The sequence below is a fragment of the Protopterus annectens genome, chromosome 1.part1 (genome assembly GCF_019279795.1).
Source record: "Protopterus annectens isolate FY-2018-M chromosome 1.part1, PAN1.0, whole genome shotgun sequence".
NCBI lineage: Eukaryota > Metazoa > Chordata > Ceratodontiformes > Protopteridae > Protopterus > Protopterus annectens.
This window is the reverse complement of record NC_056726.1, coordinates 473024317-473051251: the sequence shown is the minus strand read 5'-3', so window position 1 is coordinate 473051251 and position 26935 is coordinate 473024317. Positions and strand designations below refer to the sequence as shown.

The 26935-nt window shown below is 40.7% G+C and overlaps 1 protein-coding gene across 2 annotated transcripts in view; it reads left to right on the top strand.

The window, feature by feature from the left end:
• MOCS3 (molybdenum cofactor synthesis 3) overlaps nt 1–26935 on the top strand; it is an 851577-nt gene that overhangs the window by 559741 nt on the left and 264901 nt on the right. The window contains exon 10 of one of the 2 annotated variants that reach the window (XM_044076158.1): nt 15877–15924. The exons of the other annotated variant lie outside the window; for it this stretch is intronic. Coding sequence (XP_043932093.1) covers nt 15877–15924 — 48 coding nt within the window. The remainder of the gene's footprint in view (nt 1–15876; nt 15925–26935) is intronic. 2 annotated transcript variants of the gene reach the window in all.

Below are 26935 nucleotides of genomic sequence, written 5' to 3'. Positions count from 1 at the left end.
AAACAAGCAAATCCTAAAGATCATTGTTCTCCTTTAAACGTCTTTTTTGCAGGAGGCAAGCCCCTTCACACACACCCTTGAACTTATATATATATATATATATATATATATATATATCTCAACTCCAAAATCACCCTACCTCTGAAAAAGGGAATATTCTGGGAAATGGCCATCTTGGACTCTGTATATGTAACTCTGTTTTTTTGGCCATTCATTCTCCATGTTTCGGGACTTGCTGTAGCAGGTCATAATATTTCAAATTGTTACTTTGTTTGTAATGGTTTCATATCTAATGAAGCCAGCCAAGCCATTAAGGACTACTGTTCTGCATTCGGGTGTGCAGTATGCTGCCCGAGTTTTTAATGTAAACATACTACACATATGCAACATCGCTTTGTGTGAATCTACTAGAAATTTGAAAGGTGATGTTACCAACCCCATACTGAGGACAGCTGGTATAATGTAGCACAGTTTATTGAAGACTTTCCATTCTGTAAGGTAGATGGGGTGGATTTTTTTTTTAATGCCTGTTTGCTTATTTGTTTATTTTGTTTGTTTCTTTCTTTCTTTTAATTTACCTGGTAAGTGAACTGGTCGGATGACTGCTTTCAGCCAGGATTTGAGCCATTTAGGCAAATAATATTGCTACAAGTAGGGGAAAAAAAAAAAAAAAACAACCAGCAGCATAATATAAGCATCATTAACAGACATCTGAATGTGAACATTGTTGGAAGTATAAAGTAGACAACAAACAGCTAGATACAGGTATCACTGTTGCCCATTAATAATGTAAAATATAACAATTGTATGCTGTACGCCTATACAATATGCTACCATTAGTAGTAAGGGAGTAACCCTGTGGGTATAATATGTTAACATTAGCTGTAAGTGATTAACCCCATGGATATAATATGTTAACATTAGTAGTAAGGGAGTAATTCCATGGGTATATTAATATCTACAAAGTCGAATGTGGAAAGAGTTATATTAATGAGAACTCCCATTACTGTTGTACTGTACACTGGGCAAGTATATATTCGTACAGTAGAAACCTTTTAAAAATAGGTAGTACAGTATTTCGATGTTGAGTTTTCTCATTATGCTTGAGCCTGAGCTGAATAAAATGTACCTGTTTTTTGCCTTAGAAATACAAGTGGTTATAAACATCTGCAGTAAGAAAGTAACCCCTTTGGTATAATATGTTAACGTTAGCAATAAGGGAGTTACCCGATGGGCATAATATGTTAACATTAGCAGTAAGGGAGTTACCCCATGGGCATAATATGTTAACATTAGCAGTAAATTAGTTACCCCATGGGTATAATATGTTAATATTAGCAGTAAGGGAGTAACCCCATAGGTATAATATATTAACATTAGCAGTAAGGGAGTCACCCCATGGGTATAATATGTTAACATTAACAGTAATGGAGTTACCCCATGGGTATAATATGTTAACATTAGCAGTAAGTGAGTTACCCTTTGGGTATAATATGTTAACATTAGCAGTAAGGGAGTAACCCCGTGGGTCTAATATGTTAACATTAGCAGTAAGGGAGTTACCTCATGGGTATAATATGTTAACATTAGAAGTAAGGGAGTTATCCCATGGGTATATTAACATCTACAAAGTCGAATGTGGAAAGAGTTGTATTAATGAGTACTCCCATTACTGTTGTACTGCACACAGGTCAAGTATATATTCATACAGTAGAAACATTTTAAAAATAGGTAGCACAGTATAGATGTTGTGCTTTCTCATTATGCTTGAGCCTGACCTTAATAAAATGAGTTTGTTTTTTGCCTTAGAAATACAAGTAGTTGTATACATGTTCATGAGCAGAAATATAAGATGTATAGATGCTAGAGTTTAAATCAAGTGCGACACATAAACAAATGGAGAAAGAAAAATATTTTGAATTTTTGACTGAATTATGCTGATATGTAAACATGTTAAGCCGCCTATGTACATTATCTACATATCTTTGTGTACATTTGTAATGTCCCCACTGAAAACCAGAACAGGAGCAGTATAGTTATATCCCACATAAATATATGCTGGGGATAAGTTAGTATTGTGTCTGACTATGCAGCATCCCTGAAGCAGTTGCATTTGTATTCACTTTCCATGCAAGGTTTTATTTTTTTTTCTGGTCTTTTATCACATTGATAATTTGCCTAACATTTTCAGCAATGACATTCCAGTAATCAGATTTTGACAGATTTTTCTCCCTGCACTGGAGATAACACTTTAACTCTAAACCTAATCCTGGAGTCTAACCTTAGTGCAGGCTCCAGACATAACCCTAAAGTCACTGACTTTTGCAACTACTACAAAAAAATATTTGACCAATTGGCTTATTATTCATTGTGGAATTCAGCTGTGCTGTCTTGGTGAAATGGTTTTAGATGCAGTGGTCCATGTTTATATAACTGATATACCTAGTTGGTTACACGGCTAGAGATAGCAAATCCTTGGACATCTCTAGATTGCCTGTGTGTATGACCAATCATACTGCAGTGTTAAAACTTGGTATGGTTTGTTTTTATCGACGGCTAATTCATTTAGCATAAGGTGATCAAATTTAAACTCTCAACCATAGCAGTCTGTCAACAAATCCTCAGGTTGCGACACCAATGTCTTAAATTCTGTACCATCTAATCGAGATGTAAAATACACATCGTAACCTAATCTCTCTTACATATGTTAGCTCTGAGAACGCACTGTCACAGAAAAAGGGGAAATGTATCAATATCTTTGGCAATCTCTCTGTAGAGAACTCTTCACCTTACTGCATTACTGCCTGCTAAAATCGAAGCCAACAAATTTAAACATCCTCTTACTGGAACATTGGATAAGATGTGATAACATAGGCCTTAATGAATTATCCTTTGAATAAATGGCATCATCTTCAAGGTTATGTTGTTGTAAACATTATTAATTGTCTCAGTAATTCACACAAAACGTTTTTATTCTGCATTCTGCTTTTTCTGATTTTTGGATTCTTATTCATTAACTTGTTTATCACAAGATACAAGCACTTGAGTGCACGCGCATGCACACACACACACACACACACACACACACACACACACACACACACACACACACACACACACACACCCTAAGTTTGGATGATCACCAGTTCACCTATGGCATGGCTTTGGGATGTATGAGAAAAATGGAGTATCTGTCAAAAAATACTTAGACACAGGGAGGCTATGCAGAATCTGAACAAGATATTCCAACTAAAACCTAAACTTGACAACTAAATTGTCAGATTAAATTTAAGCATTTTAAGTTTTTTTTTATAAGCTTACCGTATATACCAGAAAAGGTGATGGGCGAGTAAGGCAAAGGTTGAAGAGGAAAGGAAGCTTGAAAGATGGAACAGAGAAAGTTGCAAAACTGTCTTTTTGTGCATGGCATAGTGTTATGGCAGTCAAGCTTCTTGAAAGTCGCATGATTGTAAGCTTCACAGTTGAATGTATTAACATATGAACATCATTCAGTGTTTTGTGCTCTTATGCTTAAGAAGAATATTTTGCTAAAGGAACCCTTGTGAGTGTAAATACACTTCAAACCTACATCAAAAAGAAACATAATTAAAGCATTAGCTTACATAGCTAATAGTAAATAATAGCAAGGTACCTTCACTTATCTTAAAGTGGAACAATCTGATGCTGTCCTTGCCATTATTCATCATGGATGGGTCTTGGATCCGACCTCGGATCAGAGCCGGCAACTAATGGACAGATCCAGAGCTCATGCTCCTCCCCTTCCCATAATCCCCTGCTGACCTCTAACCCTCAGATCTCATTTGTCATTGAATGTATTGGATGCATCTGGGCTCGAGCGACTTCTCTGTTAGATGAGTAATTGTTACTGTTGGTTTTTTTTCTATCTCTTTCTATCTCCTTTTGGTATTTTAGGGCTTCTGTACTAGTTTACCTCTCCTGTCATAGCTTAGAGTTAGCTCTCCCTTTACTCTTGTCACAGAAGCCCCTTTCCGCCCTTGCTCCCTTTCAATAAAAGAAAAAAACCCTCATTAATTCTTCTCAGTTTTGCTGTGTGAGTGAGTGTAGATATGGCTGAGAAACCTTCTGGTTTCAAGCGATGCTCCTCGTGTGGTCGGAAAATGCCTTATTCCGACTCACACAAGGAGTGTCTTTACTGTTTAAAAGCAGCCCACCTGGAAGTTGAATGTGACATTTGTGCTGCATTCAACCCCAGGGCTCTTATGAAGGACTGTAACAAAATGCTTCTGAAGGGCTTGGCTCAGGGTGGTCCCCTACAAGTGGAATCCCTCACCAAGCCCTCTCAGGATTCCAGAAAGAGACCCCCTCCTCCCTTCAAAGGGTCTCCTTCCATCTGTAAAAAGCTGAGGCTCTTGGATTGCAGATCCCCGGATCCAAGTCCAGCCTCTTTGGATTTGGATCTGGGCTCTTCCACTCTGAGAGTCTTGGATCCGAGGTATCGGTGCCTCGGACACTAGGCTCCGTCTTGGCTCAAGCCCTCTCTAGATCCGATCTCTTTAACGGATCCTTCCGGCGCACCACCCTTGTCATTTGAGCCTGCCAGCCTGTCAGATCTGCATGCATTGTCAGATCTGAGTGTCATAGATAGCTCCCCCTCCTGATTCTCCATAAAATTGGATCCAAAACATCAGAGCCAGTCCCCTTCATGGGACCACAGATCTGTCGGATCCAAGGCAGGATCCCCAGCTAAGTTGAGCCATTCATCTGCATCCTCCAGATCCTCCTGAAGTCTGCTACCTTTGGATATGGATAGGATGATGAGGAGCTTCCTCAAGGCCCATATTGGGTTGGGCTTGTTGTAGTCCCTGGCCCAGATGGCCAAGGGGCCTTCCTCTCACAGGACTCCAATCTCCTCTTCCAATCCATCCAGTTTCGAAGCATCAGGACCAGAGCATTCCAAGTGAGAGGCTGTCTGTGTCGGGTATACCTCCCTTCTTGACTCCATCAGGGTTCCTGGCCTGCTCTGTTTCACAGCCCTCGGGACAAGGTGTGCCTTGATCCTTTGAGGCCGATGTGGATTTTCTGGGAGTGGGTTCGGGTCCTGAGTTTTCAGACTGTTCCCTTGCCCTGGGAGCTTTGGTACTCGACAGCTTGGGGCCGATATCATCTGGGGGCTTCGGTACTGCATTGGAGTCAATTATCCCTTCCTGGGTGGCTGAGACCACGGGAAAGGAGAGGGGAGCCTCGTCTAGTACATCAGCTTCCAGGCAGTAGAGAGGACCTTCTCTAGCTTGGCAGTCACCCCTCCTTCTTCTCTAGGCCCTCCCCAGCCCCTCTTGATTTGGGTGATGAGGCCTCATCATCCTTCCAGGTTCAGCCCTCCTGCTAGTGCCTTCAGACAGGTACTGCCCCACTTAGGGTTCCCCTTATGAGTCCTCCCCCAAGCCCACCATGGAAGAACACCCTTAGTAGAGAAATGTGTAAGAGGAAGCACCTGCACTCTCCTAGAGAGTCTCTCACCGAGGACACAGATTTCAGTGAGGGAGACTGGTCCCCCAGGCTGCCATCTGAGGAAGTGTACTTTGGGGACATCCTCGAACTTCTCAAGCAAAGAGGCAGTTGGTCTTCCCCCACCCCGTCTTCGGAGGAAACTGTATTTCTAAAGACCTTCATGACAGGCCCATCTCTACCTGGGTTCCACCCCTGTCGACGAGCTTGTGGATCTCATCACCGGCAGGGCTTGGAAGGAGCCAGACACAGTGAAACCAGTACCCAGAACAGGTGAACAAATTTCTGAGTCCCTGTAAAGATAAGGCTTTTTGGAGTAAGGGCTTCCCCGTTGATGCCCTAGTGGTGACCGCTGCTACCAAAAAGGAGCTAACAGAACAGAGCTCCTTGGTCCATCCCCGAATAATGAGTCTTAGGCGATTGACTGGTTTGGAAAGCATGTGTTTGCCAAAGCTACCTTCGGACTGAGAGCGACCAACTACATGGCACATTTTACCCGGCTTCAGGGGGATTTGGTGTCAGAACTCACCACTTTCCGTACAGAGATGCTACCTCCAAAGAGTCATAAGCTGGTGTCTCCTAAGTTGTCCACTCTTGACTTCCCTGGCTAATGCTTCAGTGAGGTTAATCTACAATGCAGCTGAGGCCATCTCTCAAGTGGCTGGCACAGGTGTTGCCATTAGACGGCATTTGTGGGTTTGCAGAACCCTTCAAAGCATCTCTTACTAATGCTCCCATTGACGGTTCGACCTTGTTCAGACTGTCCATCGGGGACACATTGACCTGCAGTGAGCAGGAGGGTAAGACTATGTTCGCAGTGAGAATCCAGTTTTCTACTCCTCAACGATACTTTTCTAAGATTCTGAGAGGTAGTAAAAAACTTTGGTTCTGCAGGACTCAGTCCCCCTTCTAGGATGCTCCCCAAGAATCCTCTTCCACAAGCTGAGTAGGGGGTTCAATGGTAGATGCCACCCCAGAGACAGAGGGGTCTGCAGAATCAGGTCTGCCAGGAACTCTTCTCAGAGAAGCCTTTTCAGCGCTCCTGAAGTGCTGCCCGACTGTCATGACCTGGAGGCAGTCCAGAGCTGTTTCTCCCTGCACCCACTAGCCTGGACAAGTCTCCCCTCCTTATTTCTAGGGGTTACTTTATTCCCTTTTTTTAGCTCCCTCTGATTCGAAAATCCCTTCCGGACGTTCCACCGTGCCAGAGGTAGTTGACCCATCTCGAGGATCATCACCTTCTTCTAAAAAGAGCCATCCATCTCCACAGGACAACGAGGGTCCAGAACTTACTCTCGCTTCTTTCTGGTGCCAAAAGACCAAGGATCTGTGTCCCATTTTGGATCTCAGCAAACTGAACCTGTCAGTCAAGAAGTCCATGTTCCAGATGGTCACTGTTCAGTCCATTCTGCCTCTGTTGCTCAAGGACGATTGGATATCCTCAGTGAATCTCAAGGACAGGAGCTGCAGGAAACACCTGCACTTTTGATTAGGGGCCAATCATTACCAGTTAAGAGCCCTGTCCTTTGGACAGCCACAGCTAACCCGGGTGTTTAACAAATGTATGGCAACGGTGGCAGCCCATCCCCAGCTGCAAGGATTGCAGGTCTTTCCATACCTGGATGATTGGCTCAACACGGCCCCCTCGAGGCAACAACTATTAGTGGCAACCTCTTATGCTCTCAGTCTTTTCACCATCTGGGAATCACAGTCAATTTGCCCAAGTCCAACCTTTCTCCTTGCCAAAATTTGGAGTTTATCGGGGTTCAATTGGACATGATATTGGAGACTGTAGCACTGCCCTTACACAGAGCTCTTCTTATTCGGGATCAGATCTCCCGTATGATGCTTCTAGAGCATCCATCAGTCCATCTGATTCTAAAAGCACTAGGTTCAGTGCTAGCTGCCATCCAGTTAGTTCCTCTTGCCAGGTATCACATGTGAATTCTGCAGTGGATTTTGGCAGTTCAGTGGTCCAGTCAGATTCACCCCATGTCCATGAGCATCAAGATTTCTCAGGTGTGCAGGAATCACCTTGCATGGTGGCTTCAGACTCCGGATCTAATTTCAGGCAGGCTCTTTTGTCTTCCCCCAACCCAAGGCCACGGTGACCACAGACGCCTCCCTGTTGAGGGTGGGGGTGGGGGGCATTTTCAGGCAGGATGGTTCAAGACACATGGTCCCCCTTAGAGACCCAATTGTACATAAACATCCTAGAGACGAGGACAGTCCTTCTAACATTGCAAGCCTTTCAGCAGTGTCTCCTTCTAGGAAGCATAGCAATTCAAATAGACAACATGGTGGTGGTTTGGTACATCAGCAAGCAAGGGGGAACATGGTCTTATCCTCTGTGCAGAGAGGCCATGAGAGTGTGGTAATGGGTGAAGCCTTCCAGGCACTTTCTTCTTGCAACTTGCATTCCCAGCAGTTCCAATGTGCTGGCCAACAAACTCAGCAGGTCCATCTTGAGTCCCCATAAGTGATCCCTGATTCTGTCGACTGTTGGGGTTAACCATGCTGTGATCTCTTTGCCTTCCCAGTCAACCACAAATGCAGCAATTACTTTACCCTGATCCCTCCAGTGGGGGAGTCACCTAGGGATGCTCTGATTCACGATTGGCCGCTGGGATTCCTCTGTGCTTATCCTCCTACTCCTCTTATTCCCAAGTTATTACAGAAAGTTTGCTGCCTGAAGACCCCTCTCACCCTCATTGCCCCTTCTGGCCTCAGCAGGTGTTGTTCTCCCTATTATGCTCTTATCTGAGGTATCCAGCCTGGATATTGGATCCCATTCCGGATCTCATCTCCCATCCCTGGGGGCTTCCACTTCCCAATCTCCGGACTCTTCATTTAACCACATGCTTTCTCCATTTTCAGTAATTCTTTCGCAGTCCAGGCTTCCTTCCTATGAGGAACATTATTTTGGCCTCCCAAAAGCCATCTACTAAGAAGATGTATTCCAGTAAATGGAAAAGGTTTTCTGTTTGGGTTAGACAGCATAATTTGGATCCCTTTTCAACCACAATTCTTAATATCTTACTGTTTTTGTCCTCTCCTGTTCAGGGTGGGGCAAGTTTTTCTACTGTCAAGCTTCATTTAGCGGCCATTTCTAACCTCCACATTAATGTGGAGCCTACCTTGTCTTCTAAACTGTGCAAAGCCTTTCTTAAAGGAGTTTTTCTCCTTAGACCACCTATTAAAGATCCTTCCCCACCATGTGATTTGACCTTGGTGCTGCAGTCTTTGACACAAAAGCCCTTCGAACCAGCTGCTTCTTGCGATATCATGTTCCTGTCTTGGAAAATGGCATTTTTAATAGACATTGCTTCTGCCAGAAGAGTCTTACAGCTGCAGGCTCTAAGCATTAAACCTCCATTTATGGTCTTCCACAAGGACAGGGGTGTCCCTTAGGTCAAACCCTTCATACATTACGAAAGTAGCCTTGGAGGTTAATCTCAGTCAATCAATACAACTCCTGGTTTTCTTTCCTAATTACTCTAATAAAGGAGAATACATGTTATATTGTTTTGATGTTCATAAGCAATTATGTTTGTTTCTGAAAAGGATTGAGGAATTTCAGAAGTCAGACCAGCTTTTTGTGGCTTTTTCTCAAAATAAAAAGGGCCAGGCATCTCCAGATGGATTGCTAGTTTCGTATATGATAGCAAACATGTGAAGTTATCCAGACCAGTTAAGGCCCATTCTACTAGGTCTGTGGCTACGTCATTGGCCTTCTTAGCTAAACTTTCCTTGGATGAGATTTGTACTGCTGCTACTTTTACTAATCCCCACACCTTTGTTTCACACTCTAAACTGGATCTGGTGTTTAGGAACAGGGCTTCCTTTGGTTCCTCTGTGCTCCGGCATATCCTTCCTTGAGACCACCCAGGGCTCGTAATAGTTGGAGATTCTGATCCATCCATGATGAATAATGACACGAATAGCATCAGATAAAGAGCTGTGTACTTAACATAACTTGGAATCTGTGCTATCCAGTGTCATTATTCATCATGTTCCCTCCCTCCTTCACCCTGCCTTCTCAGGATCTGGTAGAGCAGTGATGGTTCCATTTTTGGTTGGTTTGTTTTTCCTATGCAGAATTTTCTGCGCTCCTATTTGTTCAGCAAACTCGATCTGAGGGTTAGAGGTCAGCAGGGGAGTATGGGAAGGGGCGGGGCTTGAGTATTGGATCTGTCCATTAGCTGCTGGCTCGGATCCAAGACCCATCTGTGATGAATAATGACACTGGATAGCACAGATTCCAAGTTATGGTAAGTACATAACTCTTTTTAACTCATCTTTAGGTTAAAAGTTGCATTACACTACATTAGAGGTCAAGCATCTGGAATTTATAGGTGGCCTTTCTGCTGCATGCAAGGTGCAGCTTGGAGGCCATCTAGTCAATAGCCGTGCCAGTCTTAATGACAGTCATAACTGCCAGCTCATTGAACTGCAAAAAAATATGTATGTATGTATACCGGACTAAGTTCAGTACTTCCCCAATTGCAACAGTATACTGATTACTGCTTTCTGGATGCTAGGTTTCTTGGGACTAGGGATTTGGAAAGGCAAGGGACACAGCACTGAAGCATATACACCCTCAGACAGTGCTGTTGACAGGAAGGTGTTGAACAGTAGGATGCACAGTAAGAAAGCCTGTACACCTGCTGGAAGTATTGCACCAGCTGGGACAAGGAGCACTGCTGTGCAAACTGTTCACCTAATGGGGATGCATTGTGTTGTGACTATGAAGACCAATGATAATTTACAGAGCAGTGGCTGCATGAGTAGTCTTGTAATGTGCAAGAGCACTCATGACATAAACTGTTCATTCGGCCAAGACAAATAATCTGGCAGTCTGTGTACCCTGTATTATGTGAGGCCACGTACTGGTGGAAAAGAAACTGTTGCTATACTGGGACATGGGACAGTCATGGGTAGCACTAATTGATCAAATAAACATTGATTCATAGAACAAAATCAACTTTATTTAATGAGCGCTTTCATTCCCTATTTAGCACTGAACATTGTCAAATAACGCAAAAATCTAGCGACATCATATTTAAATATCAGTACCCATCAAATCACAAACAATAAGAATGAACAAGGAAATAACTACACAATACTATATAAAAATGCATACTTCAGCAAGGTTAAAACCATCAGTCCTACTCATCTTATAAAATCGTAATAAATATGTCCATATTAACATAATGTTATGTTAGAACACTTATAAAAATATCAATTTGAATAAAAATACAGTTGCAAAAAGGACAAAAAATACAACCACTTATTTTAAAAAAAATTCACTCCAGTAGCTTTTCAGCTCACAAGCTGGTGGTACTGCTAATGGAAATCCTCTTATTTATACCTGGCAATCTGTGTCATATTTAATATCTTCCAGTATAACTATCTAAATAAGATGACCTATTTCCATTCCGAGTACTCTGTGTGACCTACTCCAAAATATAAAACACAAGTAGAATTGATGGTTTTAACTTTATGCATGTATATATGTGTGTGTGTGTGTGTGTGTGTGTGTGTGTGTGTGTGTGTGTGTGTATATATATAAGAGAGAGATGCTTACACAAATACACATATATATATATATATATTACATATATATATATATATATATATATATATATATTTATTACATATATATATATATATATATATATATATATATATATTTATTACATATATATATATATATATATATATATCTATATGGGTCTACTGCTTTTAGTTGAATTACATTTGGTCGAAAATGATTTCAGGCAGCCCACTTCACCGAAAATGCATTTAGCTGAAAACCCATTTGGTCGAAAATGGAATATAGCCCCTGCCCCACTGCAGTGCGACCCAGGAGTGTGAATATAAAGTTAGGGGGGTGTGGGGGTGGGCGTAGCCCCCCACATAATTGCAGCGTATTCACTATTACATACTTGTGTATCCATTAGAAATAAAATGAAACATATAACGTCAATACAAACTAGTTGGAAAATGTGGGGGGGCTACGCCCCCCAGACCCCCTAACTTGCTATTCTCGCTCCAGGGTCACACTGCAGTGAGGCAGGGGTATATTCCATTTTCAACCAAATGGAATTCGACCAAATGAGCTTTCAGTGAAGTGGGCTGCCTGAAATCATTTTTGACCAAATGTAATTCGACTAAAACAATAGACTCATATATATATATATATATATATATATATATATATATATATATATATATATATATATATATATATATATATATATATATATATTTATGTATGTATAATATGTATATGTGCGTGTGTATATATTTGTGTGTGTGTCTCACATACATATATAGATGTATACGCACACACACACACACACATACACATACAGAGAGAGAGACATAGACACATGTAAAGAAGATGATCTGTCCACCATACTAATGGCTGCTAACCCTGGCTATAAACCTAACTTGACACCTTACCGTAGGGGTAACTCTTTTGTAACGCTTAAGAGTATTCAGAAGAGTTTGCCCTGAAAGAAAGAGCAGAGTTTTGCTGTAGGATCAGAAAGTTAACTGTTTGGCTTCCTTTTTTGATATTTTTGTTTCAATTTTCTGAAAGCTTGTTTTTCAAAATACTGGCATTGATCATTTTTATTCGATGCTTGTGCATTTCAGTTAAATGTTATGAACAGACACGTGCACATTTACACACACACACACACACACTAGTCTCCTCAGTTTGTGCAAACATCTGGCAACTTGCACAGAATCTGACACTATATTCATATACCAGCCATGTCTTACTTGTACTGCATACCACTGTACTGGCAACCTGCTTTGCCAACTTTGATTGTTCTTTTATGTGATGGAGGTTTTCTAAACAAGCTTCCTTTACACTGTCACTGCATGTCAGCAAGTCTGTTATTTTGATCAGTGATATACTATTTGTCCGGTTGGGGGTGGGGGGTGAGACATTTGGGACTCGTACTTCAAATTTCCATTTATTTAAAAAAGGAAGTTGTCATACATTTTAAACAAACTTTTATATGTCCAAAAAATAAAAATTGCGCTTGGTAGGGTAAATGCCTCTTTGTTGAAAGCAAATACAATAATCAGTCCAAACAATGAAACAACAGCGAGGCAAACAGGCAGCTCAAACTTGATAAAATCCACAACGAAAGTTTATTGCACAATGAACTTGGTAAGCGCTTTCATTATATAGCTTCCTCAGATCTTCTAGCTAAAAAACACACTTCATACATTTTATAAAGAGATTTGAATTTAACACAGCCAATAAAATGCTTTGCAAGCTTAATACATTAATTAATTAATTAAAATATTAATCAATGGTCTGTTACATAATTTAAAGTGCTACACTCAATAAAAATAGTAACAAAAAAAGAAATGTATCCTAAAACATATAAATATATGTTTAGATATACATTTCATCTATTAAGTTTCTTACTTTTTAGCAAAGGTTTTATTGAGGCTCGCTCATTCTACTTGTAATGCATTATCTAAGCATGTTACACAAATGGGGGAGCACCACATTTTCAAGTTTAGGGTTATTGAAGTTATCATACCTAGCATTAGGGAGGGAGATATTAAGAATTTTACGGAGAGTAGGGAAGTTAACTGGATCATTGACCTATGAGCTGATGTAGGCAAAGGACTTAATGAGCGAGCCTCAGTAAAACGAAATTAGCCATAGTTGTGAGAGTTTGTGTGAGTGTGTGTGGTATGGAAGAATAACAGCGGCAGGGTTAACCACCCGGAAGTTTGAACATTGGCTCTAGATTTTCACTGTTGATGTGACACCCTGGCCCATGTGCAAAAATGGGGAAAAAGGGGCTCTGGATGGATTGATGTACTGTTTTAACCCTTTTTACTTGCTAGCATTGCTGACAGTGTTTGTGAAAGCAGTATATACACACACATATCTATCTATCTATCTATAGATTGCTGAATGTATATATACATACATATGTATATCAAGAGCAAAATGCTTATATTGCTTTACCATAGTTAAAAATTCCAAAGCAAGCATTTCTCAGCTTGGTTTAGTTAAAAATCAGTTTCATCTTTTAGTAGTACTTTTGGCACTTCTTGCGAAGTTTACTTTTTATCAAAAGCAAAACGCTAGCCTGCTCTGGTGGCATAGAGGGATAAAGCGCTAACTACATCCCTGGCGACTTGAGTTCAATTAGTGGCTCAGGCGACTGACTGAGCGGCAAGGAGGGATGGACATACCTGTCTTGGGAGGAAGGTGCTTGCACTTGATGCTTCCTAAAGGGAGGTGTGGTCCAAAGAGGGGAGTTGCCGTTGTGTACATTCAGTGAGGCTGGGGGACAGGGAAAGGGAAAAAGTGGGTAGGGCATATAAAATATAAAATGCCCCACCAGACAGAAGCACAGACAGCCAAGCCCCCAAGACATCCTTAAGTAAGTCTGAGAGGTGTAGAAGGATGCTAGAAGATCTGGTGTTGACATCGGGCACTGAGGGCTGAGCCTGTGTAAATGAGGTCTTAGGGGAAAAAATGTTGGATATTACTTTCTTGTACTCTTTTGTATAATGTAAAAACAGTTTTTGGTCTGTGTTAACCCTTCTGACAGTATGTGGAAAAGCAAAGTAATTGCATTTTTTCAAGAGGAAATGTTATATTTTGCTTACCCACAATTATAAATAACAATGCAAGTGTATTTCATCTTGTTGGTTAAAATCAGTTTCAGTTTTTTGCTAGTTCTTCTGACAGACCCTGTAAAAGCAGAATTATTAGCTCTTTTTATCAAGAGGAAAATGGTTTTGTTGTGTCTCCATGGTAATATTTTCTTTGATACACATAAAATCAGTTTCATTTGCTTGCTTACACTTCTGATAATATTTTTAAACACAGTGTATTTCTTTATTAAAGCCAGATGCTATATGTTGCTTCATGTCATCATTACTGACCTCACATCTGTAGCTGCATTTTCAGTGGAGCCAGCATTCACTATTTTCAGTTGCTTGGTTCTAACCCTATATTAAGAAGAAAAGTTTAAAATAGAATTTTATTCGCACATGATTTGGACCCGTCAGTGAAACGTCTGGCATTAACAAAAGTCTCTGAATCCCTGGCTGGGGTGTCAGGAAAGTATGCTGGTGTAAATTGTATGGAAAATTGGAAAACATTTGTTTTTATTGCTTGAGATATTTGAGCGAAACCTACATTTAGAAAAGTGCAAGACTTGCTTGGGTAGTGAGGCTTGTGTGCTTTTAGCCACCATTTATTTAAAAATAGGATCCGCAACCAGCCATTCATAAGTCCAAGAGGTGCTCTGTATTCTGTAGGAAAATGTTGTATATTGCATTTTTTTATGTTTGCATATCCATTTGTGTTTATTAATGTATTTTGCACATACTAAATGGTGGGACATGCTGCTTGGTACATCTTATGAGACCTGTAAAAAAAAACAATATACTGACCGTGTTAATGAAGGTTGATGGAACAGAGAGATTCCCTTCCACCCTTAGGACTGATTTTTCACATTGAGTGGGTTCATATATCTGTGATTTTTGAATCATGCCCTTATTTTTTTTTAATTATTCCAGGGATTTCTTTATTCTAGGAGAAATTATTATGCCCCGTACCATTAAGATAGTTTATTCTTTGCTGCATATTTAACTTGGAATCATTACAAGCCCAGTGGCAGGAGTAGTATGCTTACCAAAGCAGGAACGTTTCAATGCCACAGGCGTAAAATGAGAATGTTCTTTCCAGCTTGTCCACTAAACCTTAATTTATTCTGATGCTTTTTCTTCCCTGAAATCCATTGACCTTTACTTTTAATGTCAGACTGTGTTATGCAATAACAGGAAGCTGCAGCATCACAGCTGTTTGCAGTGATAGAATAGTTGTAGATGAATTCCAAGACTGAATGCTCCATTCAGTTAAAACAAAATATTTTTCATCATATTAAAATGAAGAGTAAGTAATAAATATAGTACTTAACCCACAGGGACCATTCGCACAGAATAGGTTTGCTTCTGTACTTTTTACCAGAAACCCAGTTTCATGTATTTGTCTATCCATCAGATACAGCTTGGCTCAATTTATGATATGTATCAAGTTCTTAGAGTATGACTTATTTTGACAGCCTTGATAGTTGTGAAAGGTGTAGCTAAATATAAGCATTTAATTTCCCAGTATGATTACAGTTTATCATTAAGCTGTTCTTTAGACTGAGTAGCCTTGGCTTGCATAAATATCAGCAATAAAAATAAAGCTAATAAAGTAAGAAATAATTGTTATAGTCATCCTTTAGAATAAGCAGCTGTAGCAGCTTCTGTGTATATATATATTTTTGGTAAATAATTTCTTTTTTTCTTTTTTATGTTTCCATTCTTTGTAACTTTGTATTCAAGTGCCGTATGTTGCATCTACTCCCCAAAGAACAAAGAGTATCAGTTGAGGTAAGTTTTAACAAGCTATTTGTACATGTAGTTTCATCCAGTTAACAAAGATAAAAGGCAGTAGTAGTTTTGTCATACTTATTGCTTTTGCATTATTTTGCTTATGCTTGGAACCTTGCATCAAATATTTTTAACATCATTCTTTGTTTATTCATTTTTATATGGCAAGACTTAGGAATTTTACGCTTTTTATTTATTTTGAGCAGGTTAAGTGAACTGGAGCACCACAGAGCCTTTTTCGGCCATGTCTAGTTACAGTAACAGCAAAACAAAGAACACAGAAATCAAAATGTTAAGCAAGTGATTTATTGTTTAATGACAAATAAGTAAAATAATAGTAACTTAGTAATAATTTAGAAAATTTATAAAAGTGAAATAAAAGAGCAGGCAACAGGCACATTACAAATAGCACTAGAGGGGGTGAGAAGGAGTGGCCTTTTGTCCTCTTGCTGACTCTGGAAGGGAGGAGGGAGTTCCTTTCTGCAATCTGACATGCCCCCAGTGATGTGGGTAGTGCTGTAATTGTGCAGCAGAGTGCAATTAAAAAATTACCATAGAAGGGGCAGAATTAACTGACCCTGAATGCGATGATACGATACTTATGCATTATTAGCTACAAAAGCTAGGACATCCAGCATATACCCTGGCATACAAGACAGCATATGTGACACTGCTTGCATGCTGTAGTGCAATCTGTCCCACCTTCTTAACCCATCAAAGTAACAGTCCCATCCCAGTGGCAGTAGCACTGGGGACACTAAGCCATAAAGGAGCAATGGGAGCAGACTTAGACTAGCTGATAGCTGGAGAGCACATTAAGGAGGCAAAATAAGTACATGACTTATGTAATCTAAATAAAATGTTAATGCAACCACAAAGACAGTGATGTGAAAGTGAAGATAAGACATGTCTGCTGGTTAATGGGACACAGCAAGGCTTCACAAAATCAAGGTCTTACTAGTTCTTCTTTATTCAAGTCCATTACTGATTTGCCGGTGAAACAGACAATGGGGATCTTGTAGATGTGGTTTATCTGGACTTCATCAAGGCTTTTGATGTTTTCGTCACAGGAGAATGGTAAGAAAATGAAAACTTATGGTTGTGGATTTTTAAGTGGTAGATTGGATTGGAAATTCCTATCTTATTGAAAGCAAAGGACATTTGTTAGTAAATCTATCTTCAAAGAGACCTGCATTGGCTAGCATTCATAACAGGTAAGTAACAGGATAACTAACTAGATATGAAGATCAGCAATACTCAGGATTCCACTACCCCAAATATCAAACCAGTACCCCTTTACCTTCACTTAGTACTGAATATACCACCTACTATCCAGCCACGAAAACAACAAAACCTAATTACCAGTATCTTAACAAATCAAACCAAAAGCACCCTAAATCCAAATATGGTCAAAAATTACTATTTAAACTCATGAAACTATTAGATTACCTAAGAAAAAACATAACTAAAGATGGAGACATCCATCCTAACCCAGACCCATCGTCAACCCCAAACTCTGATAGCCCACCATTTTCTCTCAGGTCATCAACCTCCCTCCAAATTTACCACCTAAACATAAGAAGCCTAAACAATAAGGTACATAACCTACATGCCCTTTTAGCAACTTACCTCCCTGACATAATGTGTCTAACAGAAACCTGGCTTAAACCATCAACCAAAGATAATGAGATCCTACCACCTGGTTATAATATACTTAGGGCTGATCATACAAAGAAAAAGGGAGGTGGGATTGCAGTGCTATACAAAAACATACTTAACGTCATACTCAACCCCACTCAACCACCCCAGATTTCCAATGCTGAAATATTAGCTCTAAAACTACAACTAAACAAACAAAAAAGTGTAAATCTAATTGGGATCTATATCCCCCTGGGAATAACTCTGACACACTAGAGAACACTCTAAATTGGTTAGCTAACAACTGCCCTCAAGAAACTATTGTCCTGGGCGATGTCAACATTGACTGGAAACTATGTTCTTCAGACTCCAACCCCACCCATATAAACCTCCATGGATTCTCACAGACCATATCCTCCTCCACCAGAATAGGTAATTCTAACCAAAAAGAGAGTATCCTTGATTGGATACTCATTAATACTCATCCCCATATGTACATGTCTGGGACCCTTCCCAATGACCTTAGTGATCACCTCATCACATACGTAAGGAAAGACAAAATAGTAAGCTCCAAACTGCCCATTTACAGGTCTATCAGAAATAAGAAAAATTTTGACCTCACAAAATTTCAAATGGAACTCAAATCCTGTAATTCGTCAACTCTAAAGTATCTTTCCCTAGATGAGGCTGTAACAAATTATAACTCCACATTTCTAACCATGCTAGATTCTCATGCTCCAAAAAGATCAATCAAAACTAAAACACAAGTAGCACCTTGGCTAACAAAAGACTCCAAATCTAAAATCAAACTTAGAAACAAAGCATGGGACAAATGGAGTACAACAAAGTCACCCCTAGACCATATTAAATTCCAACAGCTAAGAAACGAGACTAAAAAAGCCATCACAACTGACAAAAAAGACTACTACTGCCAACTACAATATAAACATCAAAACAATCCTCAAAAGTTCTGGGCGGGTTTAAATAATCTTCTCCAACCAGGTAAATCCGCCACTCCTACCCCAGGAACATTATGTGATAAAAGCCCAGTAGAAATAGCAAATACCTTTAATACTTTCTTTACCGAGACTATTCAATCCTTAGCCAACCAATTATCTGCTACCTGCACCTCAATAACAGATCCTATACTCAAGACACTACTCTCCTTTAACCTCCAACCTGTCTCTACTTCCTTCATCCGATCCTTATTGAAAAAGCTAAAGCCAACTACCCTTTCTGCAGATCTTCTCCCAGCCGAATATCTGCAAAAAGCGCAGATGTTATAGCATACCCCATTTCAATCCTAATTAATCGAACAATAACAGAGTCCACAATCCCCTCAATATGGAAAATATCCTATGTTATACCACTCCAGAAAGGCAGCTCATCCACAGAACTGTCAAACTATAGGCCAATAGCCATATTGTCACCACTTGCCAAAATCATGGAAAAGTGTGTGCACAAACAACTTCTGTACTATCTCATCCAGAATAAACTACTAACCAATTCACAACATGGATTTAGACCCCACCACAGTACATCCACTGCCCTCCTCTCTTTTACCGACATAATTAACCATAACCGGAAGAACAAAAAAATATCCTCAGCTCTCTTTCTGGACCTGTCTAAAGCCTTCGATATGGTGAACCACCAGCTACTTCTCCTCACTCTGAAAACCCTGTACTTAGACAACCAAGCCGTAGACTGGTTTCATGCCTACCTCTCTGATAGGCAACAAGCAGTACTCTGGCAGAATAAGCTCTCTCGCCTGTTACCTAATACCATAGGGGTTCCTCAAGGCTCCATATTAGGACCTCTTCTCTTTTCAGTCTTTATTAATGACCTCCATACAGTCATCCCTGAGGCCACCTGTATTCAATATGCAGATGACTCTACACTAGTGTGTTCTGATACATCTCCAGTTAACCTACTATCTACAACCTAGCACATTTTTACAGTAGGAAACTGGCTATCAGGGCGTCATCTGATCTTGATCCCAAACAAAACCAAACTATTACTCTTCCATCCAACCCATAAACCCTCTCCTATATCCTTTACCATACAATCCAACAATGGGACTATCATCTCCCCAGACTCCTATACTAAACTATTAGGAGTTACCATAGACAATAAACTTAGATTCGACATGCGCATTAACCATACCATTAAAACCGTTAACAAGAAACTCGGGTCATTGTACAGGATAAAAACTTTCCTAATTCCAATTGCCAAAGTGGCCATTGCTCGCTCACATCTTCTCTCTACCCTTCTGTATGCCTCTCCCGTGCTTACTAACCTTAACAAATCCGACCTAAACAAACTCTCATCATGTTATAATCATATTGCCAGATTTGCAACTGGTATGCCCTATAGAACTCACCACTGCTTTAACCTAAAAAACCTCGGCTGGATAGAACTACCAAACCTTCTCCAGCTGAACCAACTCATAGAAGCATTTAAAATTCTCAAACAACCTGAAAAATGTAATTATTCCTTACACCAATCTAAGCTGTCTTCGCTCATCAAACAAGATACTTGTCCAAACAATCAAATCCTATAACTCAGGGGGTGATACTCTGTTTGCCAATGCCATTGGAAAAATATGGAGCTCCCTCCCCTACAAACCTCACTCTTACTACCTCCCTAGACCAATTCAAAAAGAGTCTAAAACTCCATTTTAAGTCACATTGGCTTTGCCAATACTCTAACCCAGATTAGCTCCTCCTCAATTAACCAAGATCATACTTTTCCTCAGGATTATCCAAGTTCAAAAACTTTAAACTTTTATTCTCAAAAGACCTAACCCTATATTTCCTTGACGAATTTCTGACCATAATTGGAAGCCCTTAAACCTTTGCTAAAAGGACAACCTAAGAAAGGAACCTGTAACTCCAAACAAGAACAATGTATAATAACTAAGCTCAAAAGCTATTACTGTCTTTTTAATCTAACATGTTTTTAAAAATCTGTATAAGATCTGTTGTATTTTTGTGATTGCTATTGCTAGACTGTTTTGTTGCACTATGTATATTGCACATCTTTCTCCTCAGCTGCATTACTAAATGAAACAATATGTAACTATGTAACATGTATGTAACTTACTGACAATGTGGAGCTTTTCTCCCTGGGCCTTCGCTGAAAATGGACATGTATCCAGTCGGACCATCCCAGTCAACAAATGTAAAATAAATAAAAACAGTTGGGATTTAATGTAAAAAGATTCATGCACTTTGGAAGGCAGGAGTCAAGGAACTGTCAGGTCTTTATGGGATGAACTTAACCGGGTTAGATGAGGAAATGTGTTTAGTGTTAATAGATATTTCTAAGCTAAACTATGCTGCACATTCTAGAAATGTAGTAGTGAGGCCAGTAGGATGCTAGTGCATGTCATGAAGGAATAGATAACAGATAATGCTGAGGTCATCCTTTTCTTGTACAGAGCTACTGTAAGACCATATCATGAGGATTGAATGCAATTTCTGGGGCTATATGAACAAAGAGAAATTACTCTTGCAGAAAGCATGCAGTGCATCAAATGAAAGAAGATGTAAACAGACTGAAATTTGAACAGAGACTTACAAAGTTTCACAAGCATACATTAACAGACAAGACAATGCTTAAACTGTGAGCTTTGGCCAGCTAAGACCTGCATGCAATCAGTTGAACGTATAAGTGAAGTTAAGTAAATCTTTATCTGCACTTTTTTCAAATAATACACGATTTAAATTAATTTGTTTATGTTGCATTGAGCAATATCTAGCTGGAAGTTGTTACTCTGTTTTTTCAGTTAAGGCTTGTTAAAAAACCTGCATAGCCAGTGATAAGTGGGGGTAGTTCACCTCATTGTTATTCAGTTTTTCTGCCTTATAAAAGTGGTACAGTTTGAAATATTTTCTGCTTAAACTGTGAGCTTTGGCCAGCTAAGACCTGCATGCAGTCAGTTGAATGTATAAGTGAAGTTAAGTAAATCATTATCTGCACTTTTTTCAAATAATACACGATTTAAATTAATTTGTTTATGTTGCATTGAGCAATATCTAGCTGGAAGTTGTTACTCTGTTTTTTCAGTTAAGGCTTGTTAAAAAACCTGCATAGCCAGTGATAATTGGGGGTAGTTCACCTCATTGTTCAGTTTTTTTTGCCTTATAAAAGTGGTACAGTTTAATATTTTCTGCTTAAACTGTGAGCTTTGGCCAGATAAGACCTGCATGCAATCAGTTGAACATATAAGTGAAGTTAAGTAAATCTTTATCTGCACGTTTTTCAAATAATACACGATTTAAATTAATTTGTTTGTGTTGCATTGAGCAATATCTAGCTGGAAGTTGTGAATCTGTTTTTTCAGTAGGTCCCCGCCCACCCTCACTGTTTTTGTTTTGGTGTTAATCTTGGCAGCATTGAAACTGCCCGCCCCTCTTGTAAATTTGCACTTGGATACTCCTCCTGGGCCCATCTCATTTGCTCACTCAAAAAAAAAAATTGTTCTTTTTTTATCTGCTTTTACTGTATTTGTGTTTCTTCCTACTTTATTTTGCTTTTGTGTCATCTTAAAAGTACTCAGTTGTATTTATTACTGCTTGGTGTAACTCATTCTAAGCCTTTTAGTTTAAGCACTTCGACTTCAGACCAGTTGTTTTACATTAAGGTTTGTGGTCTGCACTGTAGTGGCAGAACAGGTAGCTTACATCCTTCTAAGTTGGGAACTGCTGATTGAGGGCTCAGTGTCTGTTATTCTAAAAGTGTATTAGTTCTGGTTTAAGCACTTGGGCTTCAGGCCAGTTATTTTACATTGAGGGTTCGTGGTCTGCACTCTTGTGGGAGGAGAGGCTGGACTCTGCCCTTCTGAGCTGTGAATTTCAGGTTAAAGGCTTAAAGTGTCTGCATATTTGAACTGCTTCTTACTGAAATTGGTACACCTTGTTTGCTGTAGCATAGACTAGATCCAGGCCTGCTGAATCTAGCTTTGTTTGTATAACTTGAGCACTAATCCAGGCATTCTTTAAAGTATTCAATTGTATTTATTACTGCTTGGTAGTAACTTGAAGTGTAGCTATCATTCTAAGTCTTTTGGATTAAGCACTTAGGCTTCAGACCAGTTGTTTTACATTAGGAAGGTTTGTGGCCTGCACTGTGGTGGCAGAACAGGTAGCTTACATCCTTCTAAGTTGGGAACTGCTGATTGAGGGCTCAGTGTCTGTTATTCTATAAGTGTATTAGTTCTGGTTTAAGCACTTGGGCTTCAGGCCAGTTATTTTACATTAAGAAAGTTCATGGTCTGCACTGTTGTGGGAGGAGAGGCTGGACTCTGCCCTTCTGAGCTGGGTATTTCTGGTTAAAGGCTTATAGTGCCTGCATATTTGAACTGTTTCTTACTGAAATTTATACACCTTGTTTGCTGTAGCATAGACTAGATCCAGGCCTGCTGAATCTAGCGTTGTTTGTATGCTTGTTGTTTGTTTGCTTGTTATTTCCCTGAAACGCCAATTCCACCTAAAATGCGGCTTTTCAGCACTTCTGTGGATCCTTAGTGATAGCTGCATTGCTTACTGTACTTATTTCCTTGTTTCACTTGAAAAAAAGTTACTGTTTATCATTTTTCCATTTAAGTTACCTGTAACACAGTCGCAGGCTACACACTCAAGTACACTAGCCTCCTCTGTGTATTTAAAGTAATTTAAGCTCTGCATTTCTGTTGTTTCTGAAAAAAAAAATCCTTGTTTTCCTGCCTTTCTGAACTAGTCTAGTGCAGTTTTCAGGCTTTGCTGAATCCAGGACTATGGTAAAGGTTCCTGTGTTGCCCATATAATACTTGGATAGTTAGGTGGTCTCCTTGTTCACTGTGAGAGAGGGAAGTCTGAGCAGCCTATCTGTCCCTGTAGGAGTGGTCCTAGCCCAGCAACTTGTAGCTCATTGGCCATTTTGGGCTAATTTCTATCCTTTTTGATCTCCCTGGTATAAAAACCGCTCAGTGCGGTTTTGCACACCGCTGTTTAGCTGCGGTTAAATTATTCCAGGCTCCACGAAGTCTGCACTTCAGTTTTTTACTTGAAACACTTCAACCCAGCACTATAAATAATGCAATTTAAGACTGGCACTTACTAAAACTCACTAAAACTAGCACTAGCTTATAGCTTGCACTTCAGCCCTATACTCAGGAAGTATAAGGCTCTTTACTCATCCAATCAGCAATACAGTCCCAACTATCTATTCAGGCATGTTCAAGGGACAGCTTCAGGTGTGCTCTCCAGTCCAGCTAGTGAATCTGGGCATCCTGAGGCAATGTTACAATTGCCTCATGTACACAGGCAACCCCCTCCTTCTCCCAACCAACACAAACATATGTGAGAGATGCAGCTACACAGCCAAACTGGAGGCTAAGCTCTCTCAACCCACGACTGGATCAACCAGTCACAAGGAGAAGGGCAACACTAGCACCACATTACCAGACTCACATAGACCAGCCATAGCTGCACCAGAAAACAGCTCTCAGAAACATGCAAAAACATACTCAGAGACTCTAAATAAGAACCTGCCTAAACAACAGAGACCTCCTAAGCATACACCCAAGCAATCCCCAGCTCACAATAGAAACCAGGTAACACATACGTCACAACGTCAGTGTGCCAAGCAAAAACAGCCCCTAAGGCTAAATAACACACTAGTAATCGGTGATTCTATCATCAGGCACACAGACGTCCCACTCACTAGACTGAACAAGGAGAAGGTTACCGTAAGCTGCCTGTCGGGTGCCAGAATCCACCACATAACACATGCACTCAGGTCACTCCACAACAAGTACAAATATGATTGTCATTGTACATGTTGGCGTAAATGACCTGAGACGTACCTCCCTGGACTACATGAAAAGAGACATGAAGGAGCTCTCTGACCATGTAGCCCAGGCTGGTATGACTCTGACTCTAAGTAGCATCCTGCCCTCACCCAAAATGATGCCAGCATACGAATAAAAAGTGATCAGTTTCAACAATTGGTTAAACTACTGGTATCATTCAAAGGGGATCCAGTACATGTCAGCCTAGGACGACATGCGTGACAAGCCACATTGCTTCGCCAGATACGGCTTGCACCTGTCGCCCCTGGGCTTTCGAATACTGGCCAAGACTCTTGCCGCCCCAATACTGCCTTTTTTAGGCAAGGCTCAAAAGACAAACCCACCTCCATAAACAACAATAATAAACAAAAACTGAGGGTAATGCTGCTCAACACCAGAAGTCTAAACCTCAAAATGCACGCACTCAAGGCTCTCCTTAGTATGGAAGAAATCGACGTATGTGCAGTGACAGAAACCTGGTTCAAGGCTCCAGAGAGCACCCCAGCACTAGCAGGCTATAACTCCTACCATACCTTTAGGTCCCAAAACCAGGACCGAAACACAAAAGGAGGGGGTGTGTCCATATTCATCAAGAACACCCACACCTCCAGGTTAGTAGCACAGCACGCGGAATCTGAGACCATCCGAGTGCAATTGACAGCGGGTAAATTGACTGTTCAATTTATAGCTTGCTACAGATCTCCCACCTTGTCTCAGGACCCTCACGCAGCATTCCTGAGAACATTAGAAAGCATGAAGATTTTACCCCACACCATGCTACTGGGTGACTTCAACTATCCAAACATTGACTGGGAAAACTACTCAAGCTCAAATGCCCTAGCCCAATGCTTCCTTGAGTTTATAAACTCAAAAGCCCTTGAACAGCTGGTCACCACTCCCACAAGAGGTGACAACATACTGGACCTGGTCATCACCAACATGGGGACCCTATGTTCCACACCTGAGGTAAACTCGTCGTTGGTAAGATCAGATCACAGACTAATCATACTGGACATCCACATCCCGACCCCCCCCCCCCCCCCAGTCAAGGAAATCAAGGTAAAAAACTTCTCTAAAGCCAACTTCACACTCCTCAAGACCGAGGTGGGAAGTTTCGAAGCTCCCAATCAAATGGAAAATGATGACCCATCGGCAGAATCCTTTACAAGTGCATTCTATGAACACCTTCAAGAATGCATGGACCGAGTCATCCCAAGTAAAATCAAGACCAACTCCTCAAAAAAGAGGAAGCCAGTCTGGTGGACCCCGGCCATAAATAAACTTTACAACAGAAGGAGGAAACTCCTGGAAGATAGAACAAAATCCCAAAATAAGAAGGCATCTCTGATTAACATCAATAAAAAACTGCGCTCCCTCATTAAATCATCCAAGGCCAACTTTGAAAGAAAAATAGCCAATGACTCTAAGGATAACCACAAGGCCTTCTTTAACTATGTCAAGAGTCTAGGGGCAAACTCTCAGATATGCTCCGAGCTAGTGCATAATGGCCATAAATACACTGAACCAACCGACATTGCCAACATCCTGGCTGACAAGTTCAGTGCAAACTTCACCCCCCCTCCCCACCAAAGGGGCTAGCACCCATCCCAGAAGACTGTGGCGCTCCAGATATCTCAGACACACAAGTAAAGACACTAACCCCCCATCTCAAATCACTATTCAAACGAAGCCGCTGTACAGGCTATGTACCCAAAGAATGGCATACAGCAACAATTGTACCACTCCGCAAAGGTGGTGCCACAACTGACCCTGGGAACTATCTCCCTATAAGCTTGACTAGCTTGGTCTGCACAGCCATGGAACGCATTATCATGGAGCTCATTAACAGGGACATTGGGAACCTCCAGACACTGGACCCCACCCAGTTCGGCTTTGTTAAAGGCAGATCTTGCCTCCTGAACTTGGTCGACTTCTTCGAAACAGTCCCCAAGGCCATAGATGAAGGGAAGGTGGTCCACACAGCATATCTGGACCTCGCTAAGGTATTCGACACCATCCCACACTCGGGAATCATAGACAAACTCACCAGCTTAAATATTAACCCCTATGTCATGAGATGGGTTGCCAATTGGCTCTCAGACAGAACCCACACGGTAAGAGTGGCAGGCGCCATGTCTGACAATAAACCAGTCACAAGCGGAGTCCCACAGGGCTCAGTCCTGGGACCCCTCCTGTTTGGTATATGTTTTTCCTAAGTACAGACAAAGGCGGAGGGACTGTGGCTAACCAAGTTCGCAGATGACTGTAAATTGGGTGCAATAATTGACTCTCCAGCTGACACAGACATCCTGCAAATGGGTCTCACAGAGACAAACACCTGGTGTCAAAGTCACGGCCTCAAGCTAAATGCCAAAAAATGCATAGTAATCCCATTTGGGAAAAACAAAGTACCTACAAACTACCACATAGATGGGAATCCACTAAGTACAGAAGAAGTAATTAGGGACCTGGGTACGCAAGTAGATAGCATGCTCTCTTTTGATAACCACATAGCTAAAACTGTCAGGAAATCCTTCTATG